The sequence below is a fragment of the Bombyx mori genome, chromosome 19 (assembly GCF_030269925.1).
Source record: "Bombyx mori chromosome 19, ASM3026992v2".
NCBI classification, from domain to species: Eukaryota; Metazoa; Arthropoda; class Insecta; order Lepidoptera; family Bombycidae; genus Bombyx; species Bombyx mori.
The window spans coordinates 8,297,725-8,319,722 of record NC_085125.1 but is presented as its reverse complement, the minus strand read 5'-3'; the positions used below and the strand labels follow the sequence as shown (position 1 = coordinate 8,319,722).

At 37.5% G+C, this 21,998-nt stretch overlaps 1 protein-coding gene across 3 annotated transcripts in view; it reads right to left on the bottom strand.

Annotated features, from left to right (window-relative positions):
* Window positions 1-12,662: 12,662 nt before the first annotated feature.
* The window catches only part of LOC101746320 (tyrosine-protein kinase JAK2), a 38,292-nt gene continuing 28,956 nt past the window's right edge, over window positions 12,663-21,998 (bottom strand). For all 3 annotated transcript variants that reach the window (XM_004922334.5, XM_021350577.3, XM_062674025.1), the window contains one exon: window positions 12,663-17,147. In XM_004922334.5, coding sequence (XP_004922391.1) covers window positions 17,009-17,147 — 139 coding nt within the window. In that variant the 3' untranslated portion in view covers window positions 12,663-17,008. The remainder of the gene's footprint in view (window positions 17,148-21,998) is intronic.

Here is a 21,998-nt window from a genome sequence, read left to right as displayed (position 1 = left end):
TACGAGAAATTCATGTTTCAAGAACTCATAACAATTAGTCGGAAAATTGTACTTGAAATAGGAAATACTTTCACTTTTATTAGACTATTATTAAAAATAGCTGTTATTTATATTTCTGTGATCGGATAAACTTTTTTTTTGTCAGGAGGAAATCGCCGGACTCCCACCCTCCACTGGGGTTGGTGGGCGGGGTATGTCGGAATCGAACCGACTAAAACCTCCTGTCGCTCAACAACCAACGTCCAAATCTCGCATGAGACAGGGCTCATGAAAAGGCAAAGGGGAGAAAATGAAGCGCTTAGTGCGGAGCACATCTTTCCCATCACCCTCCCCCTCGGGACGCCGGACCGGTCGTCGTCGGCGCCACGACCACCAGCCCTCTCGGTCGGCAGGCTATCCGAAGCCCACCTAGATGGCACGGTTAGAGTGAGTTATCCTACGGAATACTTCGTTGAGTCAGAACAAGTGTGGGTCGAGGATAGCCGGCCTTCCATCACCCAGATGCTCTTGCGTAAAACGCGTGCAGAGCAGCTTGCAGATCCGCCTACCTGGCCCTCGCTCGACAGCGGCGGGCCTGTGCGTCTCTCACGCGCCCCGCCGCCTCCTTCTGCGAGATGGTGTCGAGCATCGCCTTCCACGACTCGTCGCCGCCGAGCATCGATGCCACAACACTCGGCAACGACACCGGATAAACATAAGGCTTCTTTCTAGATGTTTTGTTATATTATTTTCGTGTAAACTAACAAAAGTAAATTCCGGGGTTATTTTTTATCAAACTTTAGTAAAATTAAAATGAAATCAAACTAGGTGCTAATGAATTCAAATCGAATTCAAACAGATTTTTTGTTGCTACCGCAATAATGTCTGAATTTGTATTTGATAGGTTTAAACAGTATTTCGTAATTTACCTTCAACGTTTTTTATCGACAACTTCAAAATAATTTGACTTGCCGTTATAAGCAAATTAGTGCTCAAAATAACAAAAGCTGTTTACGATCATGGTTTTGCTTCAAGAAATCCTGTAAATTCAAGAGCTGCAATGCGAACGCAGCATCGAATGCGTTGCATATCTTCTACATGGGACCGAACGAAAGTAAAATCACTAAATAATGCACACAAAAATTATGCTAGAAGTATTGCAGGCACGTAACTACATTCTTTATTACAGAAACTTATACAAACAAGGAAGAACAAACAAACCACACACGGTAGTAATTCTAAGTGCCGGAGATACAATATACAGGGTCTTGGCCCCGGAAGATAGGAATTGCTGTGTCGCTTATCTATAAATTGCTCCATTTAAACTAGAAGTACTCGATTGAGATTGATCTACATTGTTGTATGACTAACTACATCCTATTTGTAAAAATGCACGCAGCGGTATTCAATTGGAAAGCCGATAAGCCACAATACTGATTTCAAGACTGACTTGACTGACTCGGTAGTGCAATATAAGTACTGACTGTAGCACCAAGGTTTTGATTCCCACATCAGACAAACATTCTTGTGATGAACAAGTTTCTTTACTCTTTTTCTGGGTGTTTATTATCTATATTTATACATTTATTGTAAGGCGCTGGGGTTCGGGATAAATAAAAATTCTACCGAAGTACGGATTAGAACTCTATTTGACACTTAGAAGACTCACTGAACGCTTTAAAATTCTTAATTCACTTCTTCCGCTTCGTTTCGGGTGATTCGTTCGTTGTTTCGCTTCGAGTAGTTCCGATTACTAACTTACTTCGTGCCATCTCTGCAACGCTTTTATAGTCGATACGACATCCCTAGATTTATCGAGAACATTCTGGGCAAGTCGAGTAAGTTCGTTTCCGCTATCTGAAAATAGATGGCGTTGTACTTCTCGAGCGTTCTCGGTGTTACTAGTTCCTTTGATATTCGATTCTGAGATATGTGGTGTTACTCTTACCGGTGTAACAATATCTAAGCGTATATAAATATGTATATCAGTCGCTGATTCTCATAAAACAGGGCAATCGTAGTTAGACCATGTGTGACTAGTTAAATAAAAATAACTATTCTATAGATAGGGTAGCACGAAAGATACGCAGGCTGAAAAGGTAATGACGTCACTGAACTGGCAAACTGAAGGGAACCTGGTTGCCGGACGCTACACGATGCCGTTGTCTTTAATTGTTCACTTTCCGTGCAATAGCAAAACTATGCAGTACAAGGCCTTATTGCGAATACGCATAGATGCTTTTATCTTAACAAATCCTGCCGCGAAATAAAGAACAATTTGAAATCCCGACCTCACACCTCTGAAACTGGGGTGGCACACAATGATAATGTCTATAGACCCCAGTATATTTTGACACAAGGGGCGTTGAGCTCATCAGCCCATCATGTTTGTCATAAAGGACATTTGTAACGAGATTCTTCAAAGAGACGTATCGCGGAACTTCTCTTTTGTAATTCATAATTTATATCAAAAAAACGTATCGTTAAATATAATAGTTGTGCACGATTTTAAACTACTGTAGAGTTGTAGTACGATAGTCAAAAAATTAAATGACAACTCTCAGTCGAAGCCGACGACCTTTCGTGATATCATGATTAGAGCAATTTGCTATAGTATGTTACTCAAATAAACTATTGTTTCCTTTATCTAATTTCCATTTATAACAAAAAAAAGAGGAGTTAATAAAATACAACAACACCTTAACTGGTGGTAGGACCTGTTGCGAGTCCACGTGGGTAGTTACCACCACCACTCTGCCTATTCCTGCCGTGAATCAGTAATGCGTTTCGGTTTCGGTTTTCGGTTTGAGGAGTGGGGCAGCTGTTGTAACTATACTTGACTAAGATCTCAAGTTATATCTCAAGGCCCCAAACACATCCTTACGCTCGCGGTCTGCTTTCAACATCAGCTGACCGTCAAAACCGACGTACCTCGCACGCCCCCTAGGCGCGGAAACCTCGCATGAGGCTCGGCAGTACGCCCGAAAACAAAAAAATCAGAAAGCAAAAAAAAACAAAAAAATTAACTGTTACTAAAATTTAGTATTAATCCTAGTAATTACTATGCAATGCTCTAATTCCAATAGCGAATCGCAAAAATAAATAGGATAATTATTCTTTTTGTAAATATTAACAAAGGCTAGCTTAAAAGTTTTTGAAAATAACATAATTTTTTTTATAAAACTCAATAAGTAAATTTCAAAAATTAGACCGAACGGTTGAATCCCTAATCGTGCTTAAAATAAGACATTGCTGTCTCTGAATTAGAGTGAAAATGTCCATAAAACACTCGAGAAGCTCATCCGACTTGACATTTGAAAAAGTATTTTTATACTAGTGAAACCCGGTCACGCTCCGCTGTCACTACCGCGAATTGTGTGAAAAACACCAATTCCTTGAACGTACTATACTTATTGCGTAGCTGGGTGACCGAGCTCACGGTTCATCTGATATTAAGTGACTATATATTGTATGTATGTATGTATATTGGCATATAATTGGTATATAAATATTGGTATATATTTCATATTATATACAAACGCTATATATTTTGTTTATTGTATGTATATATTTTCCATAATAATGTATTATCTATAATACACCGCAACATACCTGCTATATTTTTTATATTTTCCAGAATTTCTATAAATTAAACGGTTGTCTGGAAGAGATCGCTTTTAGCGATAATACCGCCTATTGTACAAATGTATCTGCTTTTTTTTATTGTTTTTTGAATGTAAATTGTGTTTTGGTGTGCAATAAAGTGTATTTATTCTCTCTCTCTCTCTCTCTCTCTCTCTATAGTGAATACCGCCATCTACTTTGAGACATGAGGTCGAAGTCTCAATAAATTGTATTGTATAACGACTGTCCCACTCTTCAATCATCCATCCAGCCTCATAAACTATCGTATTTATAAAATTTGTATTATATAAAAAATATTCGCTCCACACAAAAAAGACATTTTATTGTTATTTTCAGTATTTATTTTTACTATTATATATAACTTATATATTATATATAACTTACCTGATTTGACACTAAAATTAAAAACTGTTCACATCATAAAGTAAATGCAGCAGTATACCATAAGATAGAGTTCTTAAAGGGCATTATTTTAACGCCTCTCCAACCTTTCAATTTCCGACGCTTATAAGCCCTTAGCATAGGATAGATAACTTAAGGTATTTCGATTGCCACGAGATCTAGTCTGTGCTCAACTTACCTTCGAATCTATCTTAATTCCTCGTAGCTTATGATTTATTTCTGTATCATTACAATGGAATTTATAAGTCCTCATTATTTAAGTAAAAAATCCATATTTACAAGATTTAACGTTTCACATTTTACCTCAATCTCTTTGTATCTGAATAGACCAGTGTGCTTAGTGCGAGTTTCTTAATGTTGTCGATAGCGTAAAAGTTAACCCAATTTTGTATGCAGTTGGAACAGCACCCCTAGCGGTAAACGCAAACCATCCCATTCCATTATTATTTTTATTGCCCTTGTAGGCAGACGAGCATACGGCCCACCTAATGGTGAGTGGTTACCGTCGCCCGTGGACTTCAGCAATGCCAGGGGCAGAGCCAAGCCGCTGCAAAAATGAGTTAGAAATATGAGTTAACTTTTACGCTATCGAGAACGTTAAAAAACTCGCACTGAGCACACTGATCTTAACGCTGCTTAGTAATGCAAAATACGCAAAGGTCTGTCTATTATTTTTAGTCTTCTCCGAAATAAATAAACGTTTTAAATTGGCTTGTTCGTTTCAGGTTGGTGACACAGCCTGTTCTACATTTAGCTTAATTCACGTAAAACGAATTTAAATTGTTTTGCGTCGCGGTACCGATTCTCTCGATCGTGCCCCCCCGAACCGTTTTGCGTGCGTGACTAAAATACAGTATACGATTATTTCAATCAAGACGTTCCCGTTGACGTGACGATAGAATTCGTCAGGATTTCCGAGCTAATGCTGCAAAGAGTCCGACAACTTTTTTCATTAGAATTGAATAAGCTTTGTTGTTATGCAACTAAAGTTTCTGCTGGAAATACCTGTTGATATTGTGGATGGATAGGGGCAGATTGTGTGTCCGTTAGGGAGTAGTTTCTACCAGTTGCTGGTTTTTGTCGCAAAGCAGTCATGGGTGACGGTTTGTAAGTTGCCACAGTTAAACAATTAAAACTTCGATGTCATGTCTCGAAGTAGGTGACGATACTGTCTCTATAACTTCTATAGATTCCGGTAACCATTTAAAACCAGATATTCCGAGCAAGAAAATGTTTAAGATTTTTTTTCATGCAATTATAATTTTTGTGCATATCTCACCTTATGACGTTATCTGTTCTAAGCATTTGCTATTTCCCACAACCATAATTACCACCAGAAACGCAAACTAAAATCTTTTGAGCGATACAAAAAACAGTCAGTCAGTTTTCGGTTACACGATTTAAATATTATTTGAAATAATTTATTCCTATTTAAATATTTTGCTAAGGCATAATTAAAACTATTTCACCTTTACGGTTTAATTTTCCGTTTTGTTCGATAATTATAATGCTTTACAGATTTCGTGGTCACGGACGACCAAGGTGTTATTCGCCGATATTGTGTTAAAAAAACGCGAAATTAAACTGTCAAAATAGTTTTAATTATATCTACTTCTCACGAAAACTGCAGATAATACTATATTTTAGAATTTTCGTACCGTTGAAACATTGATAACAACAAGTTTACTAAGTTTACAGTAAAAGACTGCCTGCATCTGAAAAACCCTCTCACAATAACAAAACTGATTCGTTATTTGAAAAGTTCAAAGGATTTTCTGTGTTGACCTTTTTGATTGGTTTGATTTGATTTTTTATTTGATAATGCACTTGAAAGGAAAATGAACAGAAGGTAGATATTTTCGAATCGAATGCGAGAACGTTAAGCACATTTAAACATGCTAAATGATAAAGAATTATTTACGAAACAAAAATGTTCACTTCGCAAACAATTTCTTTAAGAACGTTTAGGGAACGCCAGTAAGTAAAAATTCCTATAAAACGAATAAAACAAACTACAAAACCTTTTATCGCTTCGAGTTGAGAGACATTTTAGCTTTTGTGATTACTTTTGGCAAACATTAAAGAACCTTTTTTCGCAGAAAATGAGTCAAAGGATATTAATTCTAAGTTTTGCGATTTTCTTACCCTTACACATCCCTTCCCTTCCACACTAATAAAAGAAATTAAATTATTGTGGAATTGTAAATTCGATGCCAAAGATACATTTTTGTGGTTTTCTCTTTTTTTTAATTCGCATAGTAGAAGAAATTATAAGCGATTAAGACCTTACTTACTTTTGAATTTTATAGAAGATATACATACATGTGTATGTGTGTATAGTTTTCTATTAACTACTTTACTTAAACTACTTTAGTTAAATCTTATTGCTTTCGCAAGTTCAGACTTTGTTTTCCTTCAATCCGAAACAAAGGCCGATGGACGCCACCATCAATGTTCAATATCGGGATTGGATCCAGAGTTACGGTATTAATGTACTCGAAATACGTTTAGGGCTTATATTTTTAATGATTTACGGAGCTTTATAAATCTACAAACCGTCCACATGGTCTTATTCATCTATATTATGAACTAGCGACCCGCCCTCGCTTCGCTTCGGAAACATTAAAACACACATGAAACCAAAAAAAAAATAAAAAAAAAAATTAAAAAAGTAGCCTATGTTCATCAGGGACAGTGTCGGCTTCTAATGGAAAAAGAATTTTTCAAATCGGTCCAGTAGTTTCGGAGCCTATTCGAAACAAACAAACAAACAAATCTTTCCTCTTTATAATATTAAGTATAGATAACACTCTTTGACAATCTTATTATAATGGGCTTAAATTGGTTTATTAAGCATTTATTTAAGGGGTCTGTCACGTTGGTATCTAAGAACACTAAATATTTGACGAATGCTTGTATCGCGCTAATAGCATTAAATAAGTTAGCATAGTGTGTATATAATAACCGAACAAGTGCAAACGGATCATCAATCTATCTAGCAATTTCACCGGCTGAGTGTATGATATGGCTATGTCGATCAATGCAAGTTTATTTTACTCGTTATGAATAAGTTTATAAGTAGCCAACTGTTGTGCTGAAATTCGTGCAAAAAGAGAGTACGAGTATTTTATGTATACATATATTGTTACACGCTTTAATAGAGTAAATAATCACTCATTTCAAGTCGTCGTGGCCTAAAGGATAAGATGTTCGGTGTATTCGTATCTAGCGATCACCGGTGTTCTAATCCCGCAGGCGGGTGTCAATTTTTCTAATGAAATACGTACTTAGCAAATGTTCACGATTGACTTCCACGGTGAAGGAACAGCATCGTGTAATAAAAATAAAAAACCCGCAAAATTATAATTTGCGTAATTACTGGTGGTAGGACCTCTTGTGAGTCCACACGGGTAGTAGATTCGTATTTACACAGTCGACGATAATTTATAATCTTTGCTCGATTTTTATATCCGCCATAATTGAGATTTTGGTCCTAAACGCTGTTCATGGGATGCACAGTTGTCGCCGCCAGCACCTCATCTCGAGTGCACCAATTTTGCGTCGGTCCTAGTACGAATATGGAATAGTAGTGGTGAAAGGTTATCTTATCTTATATCTTATACCTTTAAACGAGCAATTCTTGTATATATATATAATCTGAATCTCGGAAACGGCTCCAACAATTTTCATAAAATTTAGTATACAGGGGATTTCGGGGGCGATAAATCGATCTAGCTACGATTTATTTTCAAAAAATAATGTTTTATTCGTGTTTTCAATAATCAACTCTTCCGTACATCTATTGGCGAATAATAATACTATTTTTCTTAATTGAGGGCAACTAACCGCTTTAAAGACAAAACAAGATGGCGTTAACAAAAAAAAAAACGAGCAAAGCTCGGTCATCATCTAGTTTGGATTAAGCGACATTTTTGAAACTTTAGAGAATAGCCATTTAAAATTTGGAAAAAATATCATTACAAGTTTTCTTCAGCTATTTAAATGGTGTAAAAACATCATTGAAATTCGATTAAAACATCGAATTATTGATGCTAATATTGCTAATACCAAATAAAACGGACCTTTAATTCCAAAGATAAATGTCGCGTATTAAGCTAAATGTCGCTTAAACCAAATAGCATTTCACACCTCGATATGAGATTAAGCCATTCATGGCCGCAGTAGGCAGACGACCCTACAGACTACCGTCGGTCATGGGTAATAAGATAATTCTAACTATTTTTAGTGCCACTTTCTGTTAACATTTTATTCAATCGTCATACTTTAAAGTTTTTAATAGAGTATAGTGGTAGAGGAATCCAGCATTAGTCAACTATTTTTTAGTACCTATGCTGATAGAGAGAGGCTATTTCAGCTTCACCCTAACGTGTAGGTGAGCTCTCGGGGCTCAAACTGGGAGTGTTGCTAACACTGACCCTGGCAAGAGCAGTGCTTCGCAGAATCTACCACCGGATCGGAAACGCGACCCACTGAGAAGATCCGGCGAGAAACTCAGTGGGCTGTGTCTATGGGTTAATTCGCTCGTCGAGCCCTTCGTCGCAAGCGACGGGTTCGACGAGGACGGTGACCGGTGCTTGTGGTACCTAAAAGCACCGTTAATGGATCGGGAGGATCCGTAATGACGTGTTTAGTCAACTTTAAATCGGCTGTTATCTTATAAAAATATCTGTTTCCGTTTGGAACTAAATCTACTTAATAAATTAATATCGTTATATTAACTCAAACATTTGTGATTATATTTGTGATGGCTTCGCATCGATGTGATAATCGAAAGCATTTTATCGTAAGGACTGTAATGAATATCTACTATATGTCAATCTAGGAAAATTTCGGAAGAGAATAAAGAAGATCGTGGTGTATGATTTTGAAGTGTTTTAATCATTTTGATTAAACGGTCATGATACATTTAAAGCAAGAATAAGTAAAGTGAGTTTTTTTTTGCAAAAAAAGAGAAAATGCTTCACTCGCGCTTTTGGCGTTTTCAATTTAGTGTAAAAGTATGAATCAAATTGTTATTCTGAATATTTTTACACTATATTTACTATATTTATCACACATTTTAGGATATTTTAATTTTTTTTAGGATTGTTTGTAAACGATTGAAATGAATAGGTACACAAAAGGAGCCGATTTGCTAAAAAAAAAACAATTAGACAACTAGGTACATTAACTTTAAAATTCAATTTTAATCGTATCACGCTTTACCTACGTCTCTCTTGAGAAATTACGTGCAAGCCGAGCGTTATTCAAGCGAGTGCAATTGCGGACTCATCAACGTAAATTCACTTAACGCGGTGAGTTGACACCAATTGATCGATTACGGACACCGACGTCTATTCCACAGCCCATGATGTCAGTTAAACCGCATCCGGCCTACACAATACCGGATAATTAATCGAAGGCTTCCAAAATTTCTACAAAGTTTTATTAATGATCTAGGCAGACGTTGAATCGATATATATGCACATAAATTCACAATATTAAATTGGTATTTCATAATTGGTACTTTTAATTATTTAAATATTAATAAAAAAACTGTAGACTTTCTTTAGGTATGTTTCATTACTTTCGTTTTCATTATTCAAAATAATACCTAATCATTGTTTGCGTAAACACAAAAGTAAATAGTAAATACAAAAGGAATATTCGTAATTAAAATTAATTAATCGCAAACACTACATACAACATATTACTTCTATTCTAGTATAGTCGAAGATAAAATATTTATGTGTTTGTTTGTTCATCACCTTTGTATGAATGTCGCCTATATGGGAGAGATGGGCTCCGCACTAAACACTTCACTTTCCCCCCTTTGCCTTTTCATGAGTTCTGTCTCATGTGAGGTTTGGACGTTGGTTGTTGAGCGACAGGAGGTTTTAGTCGGTTCGACTCCGACATGCTCCGCCCGCCGTCCCCAGTGGAGGGCGGAAGTCCGGCGATTTCCTCCTGACCAAAAAATAAATAAATAAAAAAAAAACATCCTATCGATTGACTTAAAACTTTGTAAAGTTACTATTAGTAGGTACCTACTTCAGAGAAAATTTTGTAGTACTGTACCAACTACGATAGATAACGCGTGAATAATTTTAAAGAATTACTTACTGGATATATCGTTCATGTATTGATAGTCACAGCGGACGGTGGCGGCTTTACAGTAGTGTCAAAATAAAATAAAAAACAACTAAAATGAGCAGAAGGATCCACAGCTCCAAAACCATACACCAGAAGCTCCTTGGTTTTCAGAGTGCTACGATATACATATTTTCGAATTAAGTTTGAATCTTCAGCTGTAGGAAGTGGAAGTGAATAGGAAGTCCGTGAGCGACGGTCACCACTTACCGTCAGATAGACTGTCTGTCTATCTAAAAATCGATCAGATAACCGACACCTCACGCCCGCCTCTTCAAGTCATTATACTTCTACATACGCATAATCTGTCTGCAATAATAGATAGCATGATTGTAGACTACAATGTAAAGATTGCTTGATGCCAAGAAAGCCACAAAATCGTTCTACCGTTCCTATCGTATAATCATCTTTCCTCGCCTTTTTTCTAACTCAGCCTTGTAATTAATAAGAAGTTCAAGGTTAAAGTTAGCTAAAATGTTAATTTCAAATCTAATAAATTCATAGTGTATACATGTATACATTTAAAAAAAAATCGTGATAGTGATGCTTAAAATGAATTACAGCCCTCCTACAGCACGGTACTTTACCAAACAGCCGAAAAAAATATATCTCCAATACCCTTTTATGAAAACGGTATTTCTACAACACAATAACAAGATTTTTGTTTAAAATTAATATTTAGATAATTACATTATGCTCTATGAACACACAATACATATATGGGAATAACCGATATTTTGCTGCTTATTTCTTATATGTGTAATAGGTAGAAAAATACATACAGACATAGTTGCAATGTTTCATTCAGAAAAAAATATACTCTTTTTGTACTGGCTTCTAGTCTCATATAAAACGGTTTTGCACTACACGGGACTTAGTAGGAATGTATCTACCATGTTATAGGAGGGTTAACTGTATCCTAATTGAATACGTATACATTTCTGCGCTGCTAATCATTGAAGAGTTCCCTCACCTGGATCTGGATGTCGAGTCAGGTTATGCTGTAACACATTAATAAATTATGCACAATTTTAAAGCGACCCGTGAATCGGCGTGCACTGCACTGTAGTGATTCTAGCGGCCCGCGTTCAGGTATGGACTGCATCTTAACATATTTTGTCACCGCTTGTATAAAAACGCGTGCTACCCTTATAGCCAGTCATTTAGAAACCGCGCTAAACAGTTGAAGTAAAGAGTCCACACGTAAATAAACTATATACGAATGGTACATAACCATTCAAGTTAATTATTAGTGCCCGATTTGTGATATCGGGTTCCAATGGTCCCGTCATCCCGACTTTATTTATTTGTTGGAGTACGCTCCGTGGACCGTCCCGTAACGTCCCGAAATCAGACTCTGTACCTAAACACATCTCATGCCAAAAAGCTGGAGTATCCTCGATGTACCCCAGGATCCTATACTTCTGAATCACCATAGTTTAAAGATACCTATCACCATTTAATTATTGTAATATTTCATCATCACATCATACAATTTACCCTCAATAATTTGTGACTATAATATCCAAATTTTGTTAATCTGGATAAGTTATATAAGTTATTGTTTTATATACATAGTTATTTTCTTTGTTGTATGTGTATGTGTGTGCTTTAGATTACTTTTTTATTGCTTAGATAGGTAGACGAGTTCACAGCCCACCTGGTGTTAAGTGGTTACTGGAGCCCATAGACATCCACAACGTAAATGCGCCACCCACCTTGAGATATAAGTTCTAAGGTCTCAAGTATAGTTACAACGGCTGCTCCACCCTTCAAACCGAAACGCATTACTGCTTCACGGCCGAAATAGACAGGGTGGTGGCACCTACCCGCGCGGACTCACAAGAGGTCCTCCCTCTACCACCAGTAATTACGCAAATTATAATTTTGCGCGTTCGATTTTTATTAAACGACGTTATTCCTTCACCGTGGAAGTCAATCGTGAACAATTGTTAAGTACGTATTTCATTAGAAAAATTGGTATCCCGCCTGAGACTCAACACCGGTGATCGCTCAACACGAATGCACCGGACGTCTTATCCGTTAGGCCACGACGACTTCACTATGTTGGTACGACCGCATTTCATTTTTATTTTTATGGCGTCCTGAGAAATCTTTAAGAAACTCATACTCTCCACTGCGGCGACCGCTAATTATAAAATCCAAATTCATGTTCAACTTCTTTTCTATACTAATATTATAAAGAGGAAAGATTTGTTTGTTTGTTTGTTTGTATTGAATAGGCTCCGAAACAACTGAACCGATGTGAAAAATTCTTTCACTGTTTGGAAGCTACACTATCTCCGAGTGACATAGGCTATTTTTTTTTAACAAAAATTAAGTATCCTTACTAAAAAAATTGTTAAAGACCCGAGCGAAGCCGGAGCGGGCCGCTAGTAAGTAATAAGTCAATAGTTTAAGCTTGGAATCAGGGGTATCAGGGTTAGTAGATGTTCTGTTCTTTAAATAAATAAATAAAAAATATGTACGTATCAATTTCTTTATTTAAAAATTTCATGGCAATAATAACAAGGACAAACGTCAAGCTTTGAATAATGTAAAACGAATTCTATCTTGAACATTGATATCATTTTACAAAACAGTACCATCTCAATCTGTCTGGCATGAAATAAAAACCTTTAACTTATTTTTTCAATTAACTTTGATTAAATGTTAAGACTTAAAATAAAAATATAGGCAAAAAAATTTGCTCGTTCATATTTAAAAAAAACAATTAACCTTATTGTTTTATAAATACGTTGTACAATAGCACGATGAGTCTTTTCTACGAAATAAATATATTTCCATGACTTTAAATGAGTATGAAACGATCCAATCCGTTTTACATTTTCCAAAACCACGCACCTAGTCTTCAATACAAAACAAATTCACTTAAAATTAATCACAATTAATTTATACACCAATCCAAATTAGATTTTTTTAAACTATCAGTTGTTTCTTTCGGATTTATTGTATAGTTTATTATTGTTCATATGATATAACATTTGCATTAAAAAAAAATCTATTAAAAATACAAAAAAAATTTCTTTCACATTTCCAAAATTTCAATTTGTTTGTCCCAATTTTAAAATAATTATTCATATTTTACGTCAACAGTGGTCAAAGTAAAAATAATAACGTATAATTAAAAAGTTTATGTCAATAATTTTGTTATACTAAACCCCCTTTGTGCAAATCGATCTCACGTGATGACGTAGCATTAATTTACAGTTATAATCCAGTTTTTTTTTTATTGCTTAGATGGATGGACGAGCTCACAGCCCACCTGGTGTTAAGTGGTTACTGGAGCCCATAGACATCTACAACGTAAATGCGCCACCCACCTCGAGATATAAGTTCTAAGATCTCAGTATAGTTACAACGGCTAGCCCACCCTTCGAACTGAAACGCATTACTGCTTCAAGGCGGAAATAGGCGGGGTGGTGGTACCTACCCGTGCGGACTCCCAAGGGGTCCTACCACCATTGACATTTTCAGGACACAGAACATGAATTTGATTTACATTTAAATTTTGAACATTATTTTAATAATTCAAGTAAGTATAACTAGGTACTTAAAATCCATTAAAATATTTTATTGCAATAAATTGATATTTAAAAATTTACACACGTGTACGTAAAAACATTTGATCAACATTACGTTTACAACAAAACTGCATTGATTCAGTCTCCAAAACTTCGTATCGTATTTTGCATTGGTGCAATCAAAACATTAAAATTAATTACCTAAATGTACACTTACAGAATACACAAGAATTAATTGACTGTCAATTCATTGACGTATTTTCGTTACAATGAAAAATTTTTAAGTGAAATTTATAACAAACTTAATGTGTAAGCGTTGTGCTTATTATTCTATCAAAACTCATTTATAATAGTTACTAGATTAACAACAAGCCTATTTTACAACATTCATAAACATTTCAAATTCCAAACGTTGGATATTAATTATTTATTTAAAATTTCTTGAAACACAGTAAATATATATATTTAGAGAAATAGGCAACATTACGACCTACATATAGCTTAATTTTAATCTCATCCCTTTTTAATATGATTTTATTTAAATATCCGATATTAAAAATTCGTTGTATTCAAATTACAAATACGTATTTTCAAATAAAACAATATTCCAAATTAATAGCCTTTTTACGCAATCTTTTTTTATCCCTTCTATACAAATAGCCGAAATACTTGCAATCGAATATGAAAAAAAGGTGAAACATGCTTTTCCATCGCTAAAAAATCTATTAGGGCCAGATCAACCGATATAACATCACTTAATTTTAAGGACGGTTTTTAGTTACACAAGTTAATAATATTGGACAAAATCTTCTCGTGTATATGATTCTGTTACATTTTGTAGCTGTAAAAAAAAAGTTCCTTGTGAAGATTATTCATACATTCGTTTTAAGCATTTGCTAATCATCAACCAAAATACCAAGTCCTTCGCAGACTTTTTACTTTAAGTTTACCAAGCATTCAGCAAAGTCGATGCTTAACCAAATCACAAACTTTTAAACGAGGCTATATAACATTCTTAGGACAAAATTTTAAAATTCTAACCAAATCATTTCCGTCCCACATTTCTATTAAGGCCCACTTACACTTGTAGCACCCTCAAACGCATACAGTCTTAATCACATCACCCATGTTTCTATCACTTTAAAATACAAATAACGAATAAAAAAAATATAATTTCAAACATCTATGAAACAATCACACGACCATAGACAATAACACTATTCCTTAAAAAAAACTTTTAAAAGTCTAAAATATTTGTCGCAAAAGTAAATCGCATATAATTGATATAAATATAATTATAATGCAATTACATTTAATCTTATAATTTTAAAAGCTGTTTGTTTTAATCTTTACGTAATTGTTTAATATCATCTTTGGTTGGTTCTATAGTCCAACAATGGGATTAACCATTCTATGAAATTAAAGTCACTTTTTTTCCTACAGTACATAACGATGAGCTTTAGAGTTTCAAAAGACAATCGGACGCCAAGAAACAAAAAGATCTAAAGTTAATAATGCTAATTAAATTAAAAAACTTTATTCAATTATTATTTGTCTCTAAAGATTTTACAAAAAATCTAATAATTCAAACATTCGTTTTTCATCTAGCCATTGTGCGTGTGTATGCTTAAGCCTGTTTATTTTGGCCCCAGATGACGTCACCATGTTCTGCTCTATTTTGAAAAGTCTGCGCCGGAATTTGCAAATATAAGGAAAAGTCCCGTTCCACATTTCATGTTAGAATAAAAATTCAATAGTGTCAAGAGAACTTCAAGTTACATTTACGGATTCCACATGTTTCATGAGTACTACTAATAGTACAAAAGTACACGCACACAAATGTAAAATTTACATCTGAACTTCTTATAACTTTACTTTAATATTTCTGTGGTTGCATTTAATTCTTCTTCCAATTCGATGTTTTTTCGATCGTATTATTACGTCGCGAAGGTTTATTTTCGGGAAAATGGCTTATGGACCGAAGAATGACTATATTATATTGAATGATTATACATGAGAAATGAGTGCGAGGCAGAACCGATTTAATATAAATAGATCATTTTGTTCTCTAGCGACACACTTGTCTCGTTAGATACCTATGAATAGTCAAACAGCTCACAACAATATTTTCTTAAGCATTTTCCTTAAACTAAAATTGACTTCGAAACGTATCGAACTATGATATCGGCAAGTTTAACCGTCGCTTATTTAAAATAAAATAAAAACATATAAACAATAAAACGTATATCGGTAAAATAATGACAATAAAAATTAAAACTATAATTAAATTGATTGCACAAAACTAAAATAATAATAAGTTCTAAAATAAGACCATAAATAAAACATTTCGGCAAAAATATGAGTAATAATAAAAATAAAAAAAAAATTACAAAACAAATCTCATTTATACGCTAAAGGCAAATGCTTCAAGGAACCACAAACAAAAAAAAAACAAATCGGATAGTTTGTGCAAATAATTATTACGTAGAAAATAATTAATTTAACTTTGCATGCCGACACAAATACATTCACCTATGATCGAAGACCACACGTGCTAATTAGATTCTTAAAACTAGTTTTGTCTAAAGCTCATAACTGGTAATTGACAGTTAATAAGATCATTGTTCAAATGTGATATACAAATCTTTAAGTGATTCAAACCAGTTAAAACTGTAGATTTCATTTCAAAAGTCTTATTACTAAGTCAAGATTTATTTTGAAATTTGATTGTATCAAAAACATGCTTTTTGCTACGCTGAGTTTTGGATCGTTCGATACACCAGGTGAATTTAGAACATAATAGAATAGAATAAACAGTAAACATAAATAACCTTTAGAAAACTTTTTGATAACCAATCTTCAAGTTCTAAACTGTATAAGATGTGTAGATTATTTAATTTATTATATCATTGATATTTCAAACAACAATTATCAAGGTAAAGAAGAACGTTAAAAAAATTGAAAAAATATTTATATATACAATAATATTTAAAGCATAAATATTAGATTCGTTAATAATGAGGTATTATGTATTAAACCTGTCTCTTACGTATTCATTAAATGCATTGACATCTAAATTTCATCCAAAAAGGATTTGTCAGGGTTTTTAAAATTAAAGCGCCATCTTTACATCACACGAGGAACTAACAGGACTAAACAGCTATTACGTTCAAAGACAATACCTTGATGCTTCATATATTTTGTTCATTGATTTAAGCAAATTTCTGACCGTTTTTGAATTTGGAATCTTCATTATTCATTTTGCACTACCATCCAAAATACGAATATTACTGATATTCCGCTATGAATCTCTTGCATGTGTGTATTAGGTCAATAAACCTTGGCCGTAAATTCGGATCGAGAGCCCAACACTCCTTCATGAGGTACCTGAATATCTCGGAGGGACATTCTTCGGGTATTTGAAAACTGAAAAATAAAACAAAATGATTAGTATATTTAACGTCAAAAACAACAAGATATAATGCTATGCGATGATAAAGACGTACGTGTACAGTAAAAGTGAAAGTTACAAAAGTATTTATTCTCTTGCTTTTGTATTTATTTTTATCTCATCTAGTTTCAAATCACAACGTCACTTAAGAAATGTTCACCTCAAAATAAATCGATGCCTCCAATGAACACTACGCTAACTCCAAATTCGTAGATTTACAGGAGGAGCGTTTAAACGAAAAAAGTTGATAAAATCTTTATTATTGCAGATATATTTATGGTTTTTTTGTGTAACTAGCTGATTTACTCTTACTTCGAACCCCATCAATAATTATTAATTGTAATACTTTTAACATAGTGAAGCGATTTGCATGAAAAACGAAAATTTCAAAATGTTGAGTTAGAGTAGTGTTCATTGGAGGCATCGAAATATGACGTGATGAATCAATCAAAAGTTTCACTTTAATGACTCGACAATTCACGTGTGTCAAAAAAACTATGAATTAAAAAAAAAACCCAAAGAACTCCGAAATGTCTTTAGGAAACATCGAATCGTAACTGAATTCCTTGACACCGGGCTTGACTTGATACTATTGGTTATAACTTATACTATCGCTATTTCGTTTATGTCATTGGCAATAATTTGTTGGAGAAATTTGTTTACATTGTCGTTATTAAGTTATACACAGTCGTACTCAAATATCTATATAATAATATATTAATACGTGAAGCAAATACTTTGTAACCCTTTTTACGAAAATTGCGCGGACGGAGGATTATGAATTTTTCCACACTTAAAGTTTATATAGAGAAAGAGTACAGAGTACAATTTTTTTTTTTCAAATTGTGCATAAAAATACTTTAAATCAATAAAAAAACCATTACACGCCCTACCATGTATTAGACACACATACGCATATATATTTTGTTTATTGTTAAAGTCTGTAGTCAAATTGAAAATAGATTAATATTGTTTGTCTTTAATATTATTAATCTATAGTTTAACCTTGGCGAAATTTGTTATTATCGCGGTCTATGATAGTATTTGACAATGGACCCCTAATAATGTTCAAACTTATAATTTAAATTAATTATAGTCGAATTTCGACTACTGGGCGACCACTAGTATTAAGTAAGCGCCAAAAACCATTACAACGCCGCCAAACAAAGGACAATATACGCACGTATATACAATATTTGAAGTCGTCGTGGCCTAAAGGATAAGACGTCCGGTGCATACGTATCGAGCGATGCAACAGTACTTACTAATGAAATTTTTTTTTTTTTTTTTTTTTTTTTTTTTTTTTTTTTTTTTTTTTTTTTTTTTTTTTTTTTTTTTTTTTTTTATTGCCCTTGTAGACAGACGAGCATACGGCCCACCTGATGGTGAGTGGTTACCGTCGCCCATGGACTTCAGCAATGCCAGGGGCAGAGCCAAGCCGCTGCCTACCGCTTAATACTCTCCACAAGCCTCGTTTGAAGAAGGACATGTCATAGCGCTCGGGAAACACCGTGGAGGGGAGCTCATTCCATAGCCGGATGGTACGTGGCAAAAAAGACCTCTGGAAACGCACTGTGGATGACCGCAGTGGCTCCAGGTAGTATGGATGAACTCTACTCCGGTGGCGGGCGGTGCGATGGTAAAAACGAGATGCCGGTATCATCTCGAACAATTCCTCAGAGCACTCCCCATGGAACATACGGTACAAAATACAGAGGGAACCGAAGTCCCTCCGCAGACCCAGAGGTTCCAAACGATCCGTGAGACCGGGATTATCGACAATCCGAACGGCCCTCCTCTGTATGGAGTCAAATGGAAGAAGCTGGTATTTGGGAGCCCCGGCCCAGAGATGGGAGCAGTACTCCACGCGAGGCCGGACTTGTGCTTTATAAAGCAAAAGCCTTTGTCCAGGCGTGAAGTACCGCTTCGCTCTGTTGAGGACTCCCAGCATTTTGGACGCCAACTTGGCTTTGCCTTCCAAATGACTCCGAAACTGGACATCGCTCGAAATGTCGACCCCAAGTATCCCAATACTCTCGGAAGGTTGCAGGGATACTCCTTGGAATTGCGGCGCCATGACAAAGGGGTCCTTCTTCGCAGTGAACGCGCAAACTTGTGTCTTTAACGGGTTGAATTGAACCAAGTTCAATTCACCCCATTTGGAGACTCGCCCCAGAGAGTTCTCCACTTCAGACACAAGTTTTGATCGTCTCTCTTGCACCACGCTCCGAGAGAGACTCTGATGGCCGATATATCGCGCATCCCCCGTGCTGTCATCCGCATAGCAATGCATGCCATCAATAGACAGCATGTCATTGATATACAGGATGAAAAGCGTGGGGGAGAGCACCGAACCTTGTGGAACGCCAGCGTTAATGGTCATGGTATCAGAACAGTCACCGTCTACAACGACCGTGATGCTCCGCCCATCCAAAAAGCTAGCGATCCACTTGCAGAGACCCTCGGGGATTCCGTAAGATGGTAGCTTCGACAGAAGTGCCCTATGCCAGACCCTGTCGAAGGCCTTCGCAATATCAAGGCTCACAGCAAGAGCCTCGCCCTTGCTCTCCAAGGCTTCAGCCCACCTGTGAGTAAGGTATACAAGAAGATCGCCAGCTGAGCGACCGTGACGGAAACCGTACTGTCGGTCACTGATCAGCTGGCGATCCTCCAGATACTTCAGGAGTTGTATATTAATTATTCGCTCCATCACCTTGGAAAGCAAGGAAGTTATCGCGATAGGCCTGTAGCTCGATGGGTCCGACCGGTCACCCTTCTTGGGGATAGGGTGGACGTGGGCAGTCTTCCATGAAGACGGAACCCTGTTAGCGCAATAAGAGAGGCGATACAAACGCGTTAGCGCAGGCGTCAGCTCAGGGGCGCACGTTTTCAGAACCACTGCAGGGATGCCGTCTGGCCCGCTCGACTTATGGACGTCCAGGAGTCGGAGTTCCCGCCTGACTGCACACTGTGTAAAGCAGATCTCCGGCAGGGAACTATCACACCGGAGGATGTTCGGTGGTGTGGCACCCCCGTCGTCCACAGTCGAGTTCGAGGCGAAGAGTTTGACCAGAAGGTCAGCCTTCTCTTTCGCACTATGGGCCAGACTGTCATCGGACTTGCGTAGTGGTGGGAGACTAGACCTGCAAAAGTTACCTTCTGCAGCTTTGGCGAGCGACCAAAAAGCACGGCTCCCAGAGGGATAGCTCTTCAGTCGCTCGCCAATTCTAGCAACGTGCTCCGATTTCGCCCTGGCAATAACCTTCTTGTAGGACCTGGAAGCGGCGTTATATTTCCGCCTTTCCTCTGAGATGTTAGGATCCCGACGTCTCCTAGCATCATCCCATGCAACGTATGCGGACCGCTTGAGGTGTGCAGCATCCCTGCTGGCATTGTTATACCAGGGTCTGCTGCGACCCCCAACGGGCACTTCAGAGGAGGGAATAAACAATTCCATCCCCTGGAGCACCACGTCTTTAAGACGGTCCGCACAGACGTCAGGATCAGCAGAGGAAAAGCAGAACCGCCCCCATGGGTAGGATGCGTAAAACTCACGCAATCCATCCCAATCTGCTGACAAATACTGCCAAACTCTTCGATACCTGGTCGTCGTTCGACGACTAGGACGAGAGAGTGGTGTGGCAGCACGGATAAGGCAGTGATCAGACGATCCAAGTGGAGCGTCGACCACCACACTGTATCCGGCTGGATCGGTGGTCAGCAGAAGGTCCAACAGAGAAGGCTCGTGCCCCTCAATATCTGGGACACGGGTGGGCTGTGTCACCAGCTGGGAGAGGCCGTAGGCCAAGGCGAAATCGTAGGCAGCCCGACCCGGGAGGTCAGTGGTTCTGGACCCCAACCACTCTTGGTGATGAGCGTTAAAGTCTCCAAGAACCACCACCTCCGCAGATGGGTACTGCTCAAGCACGCGGTTAGTCCCCTCTTGCACATGCTCTATCAGAGCTGAACCTGCATCACTGCTGTGGGACCTGTACAGGCACGCGTAGACTCGGGTACAGCCCCCGTGATCTACGCGCAGCCACAAGAGGGACAGGTCCCGTTGTTCGAGGCTTCGTAGACGGCGACAACAGACATCAGCCCGGACGAATACACACACCCCGGCTTTACGCAGGAAGTTGTGCTCCAATACGTAGCCGGGGTATTCAAGGTACGAAGTATCATCCGGAGCAGATATCTGCGTCTCCGTCAGAAAAAGAAGGGCAGGCTGCGCCGTCTCAAGATGGTGGTGTACGGCGTCGAGGTTGCTATGTAGACCCCTTACATTGCTGAAATCCACATTAAATGTGGAATGGGGAGTCGCCGACAAAACCCTTTTCCTTTTTCGAACTTTCATTTTTTTTTATATTTTTTTATTTGGAGAGTGGGATTGGGCGGGGTAGGATGTTCGAGGCGAAATCGTGACAATACCTGAATAAAGCGCGGAGCACAGTACGTGCTCGACCACGGGTTGCGTGAGCGACTGACGCAGGGCATGGAAGGGCCCCCAGTCCACCCTGCGTGCGATCGCCGGGATCCACTCCGGTCTCCGACTCCGGCACGACGACCGCACGACAGGATTTTACACCGGTTGGCGGGACAGCTTCCCGGGGCGGAGTTTAGTAGTGACACCCGGGTTCAGGTCCCCAACTGACCGGCGGGCGGCGGCGAACACCGTTTCACTGGGTCTCCCTATACCCCCGTCAAACAATCACGTCCCGCGAGCTCACACGCACGTCTGCTCCGCATGTTCCAGGTATCGCCAAGATTCACCCCCAACAAGGAAGAGGAAAGGGTAGGAATAACACTGGCTCTCCAACCCACACGCC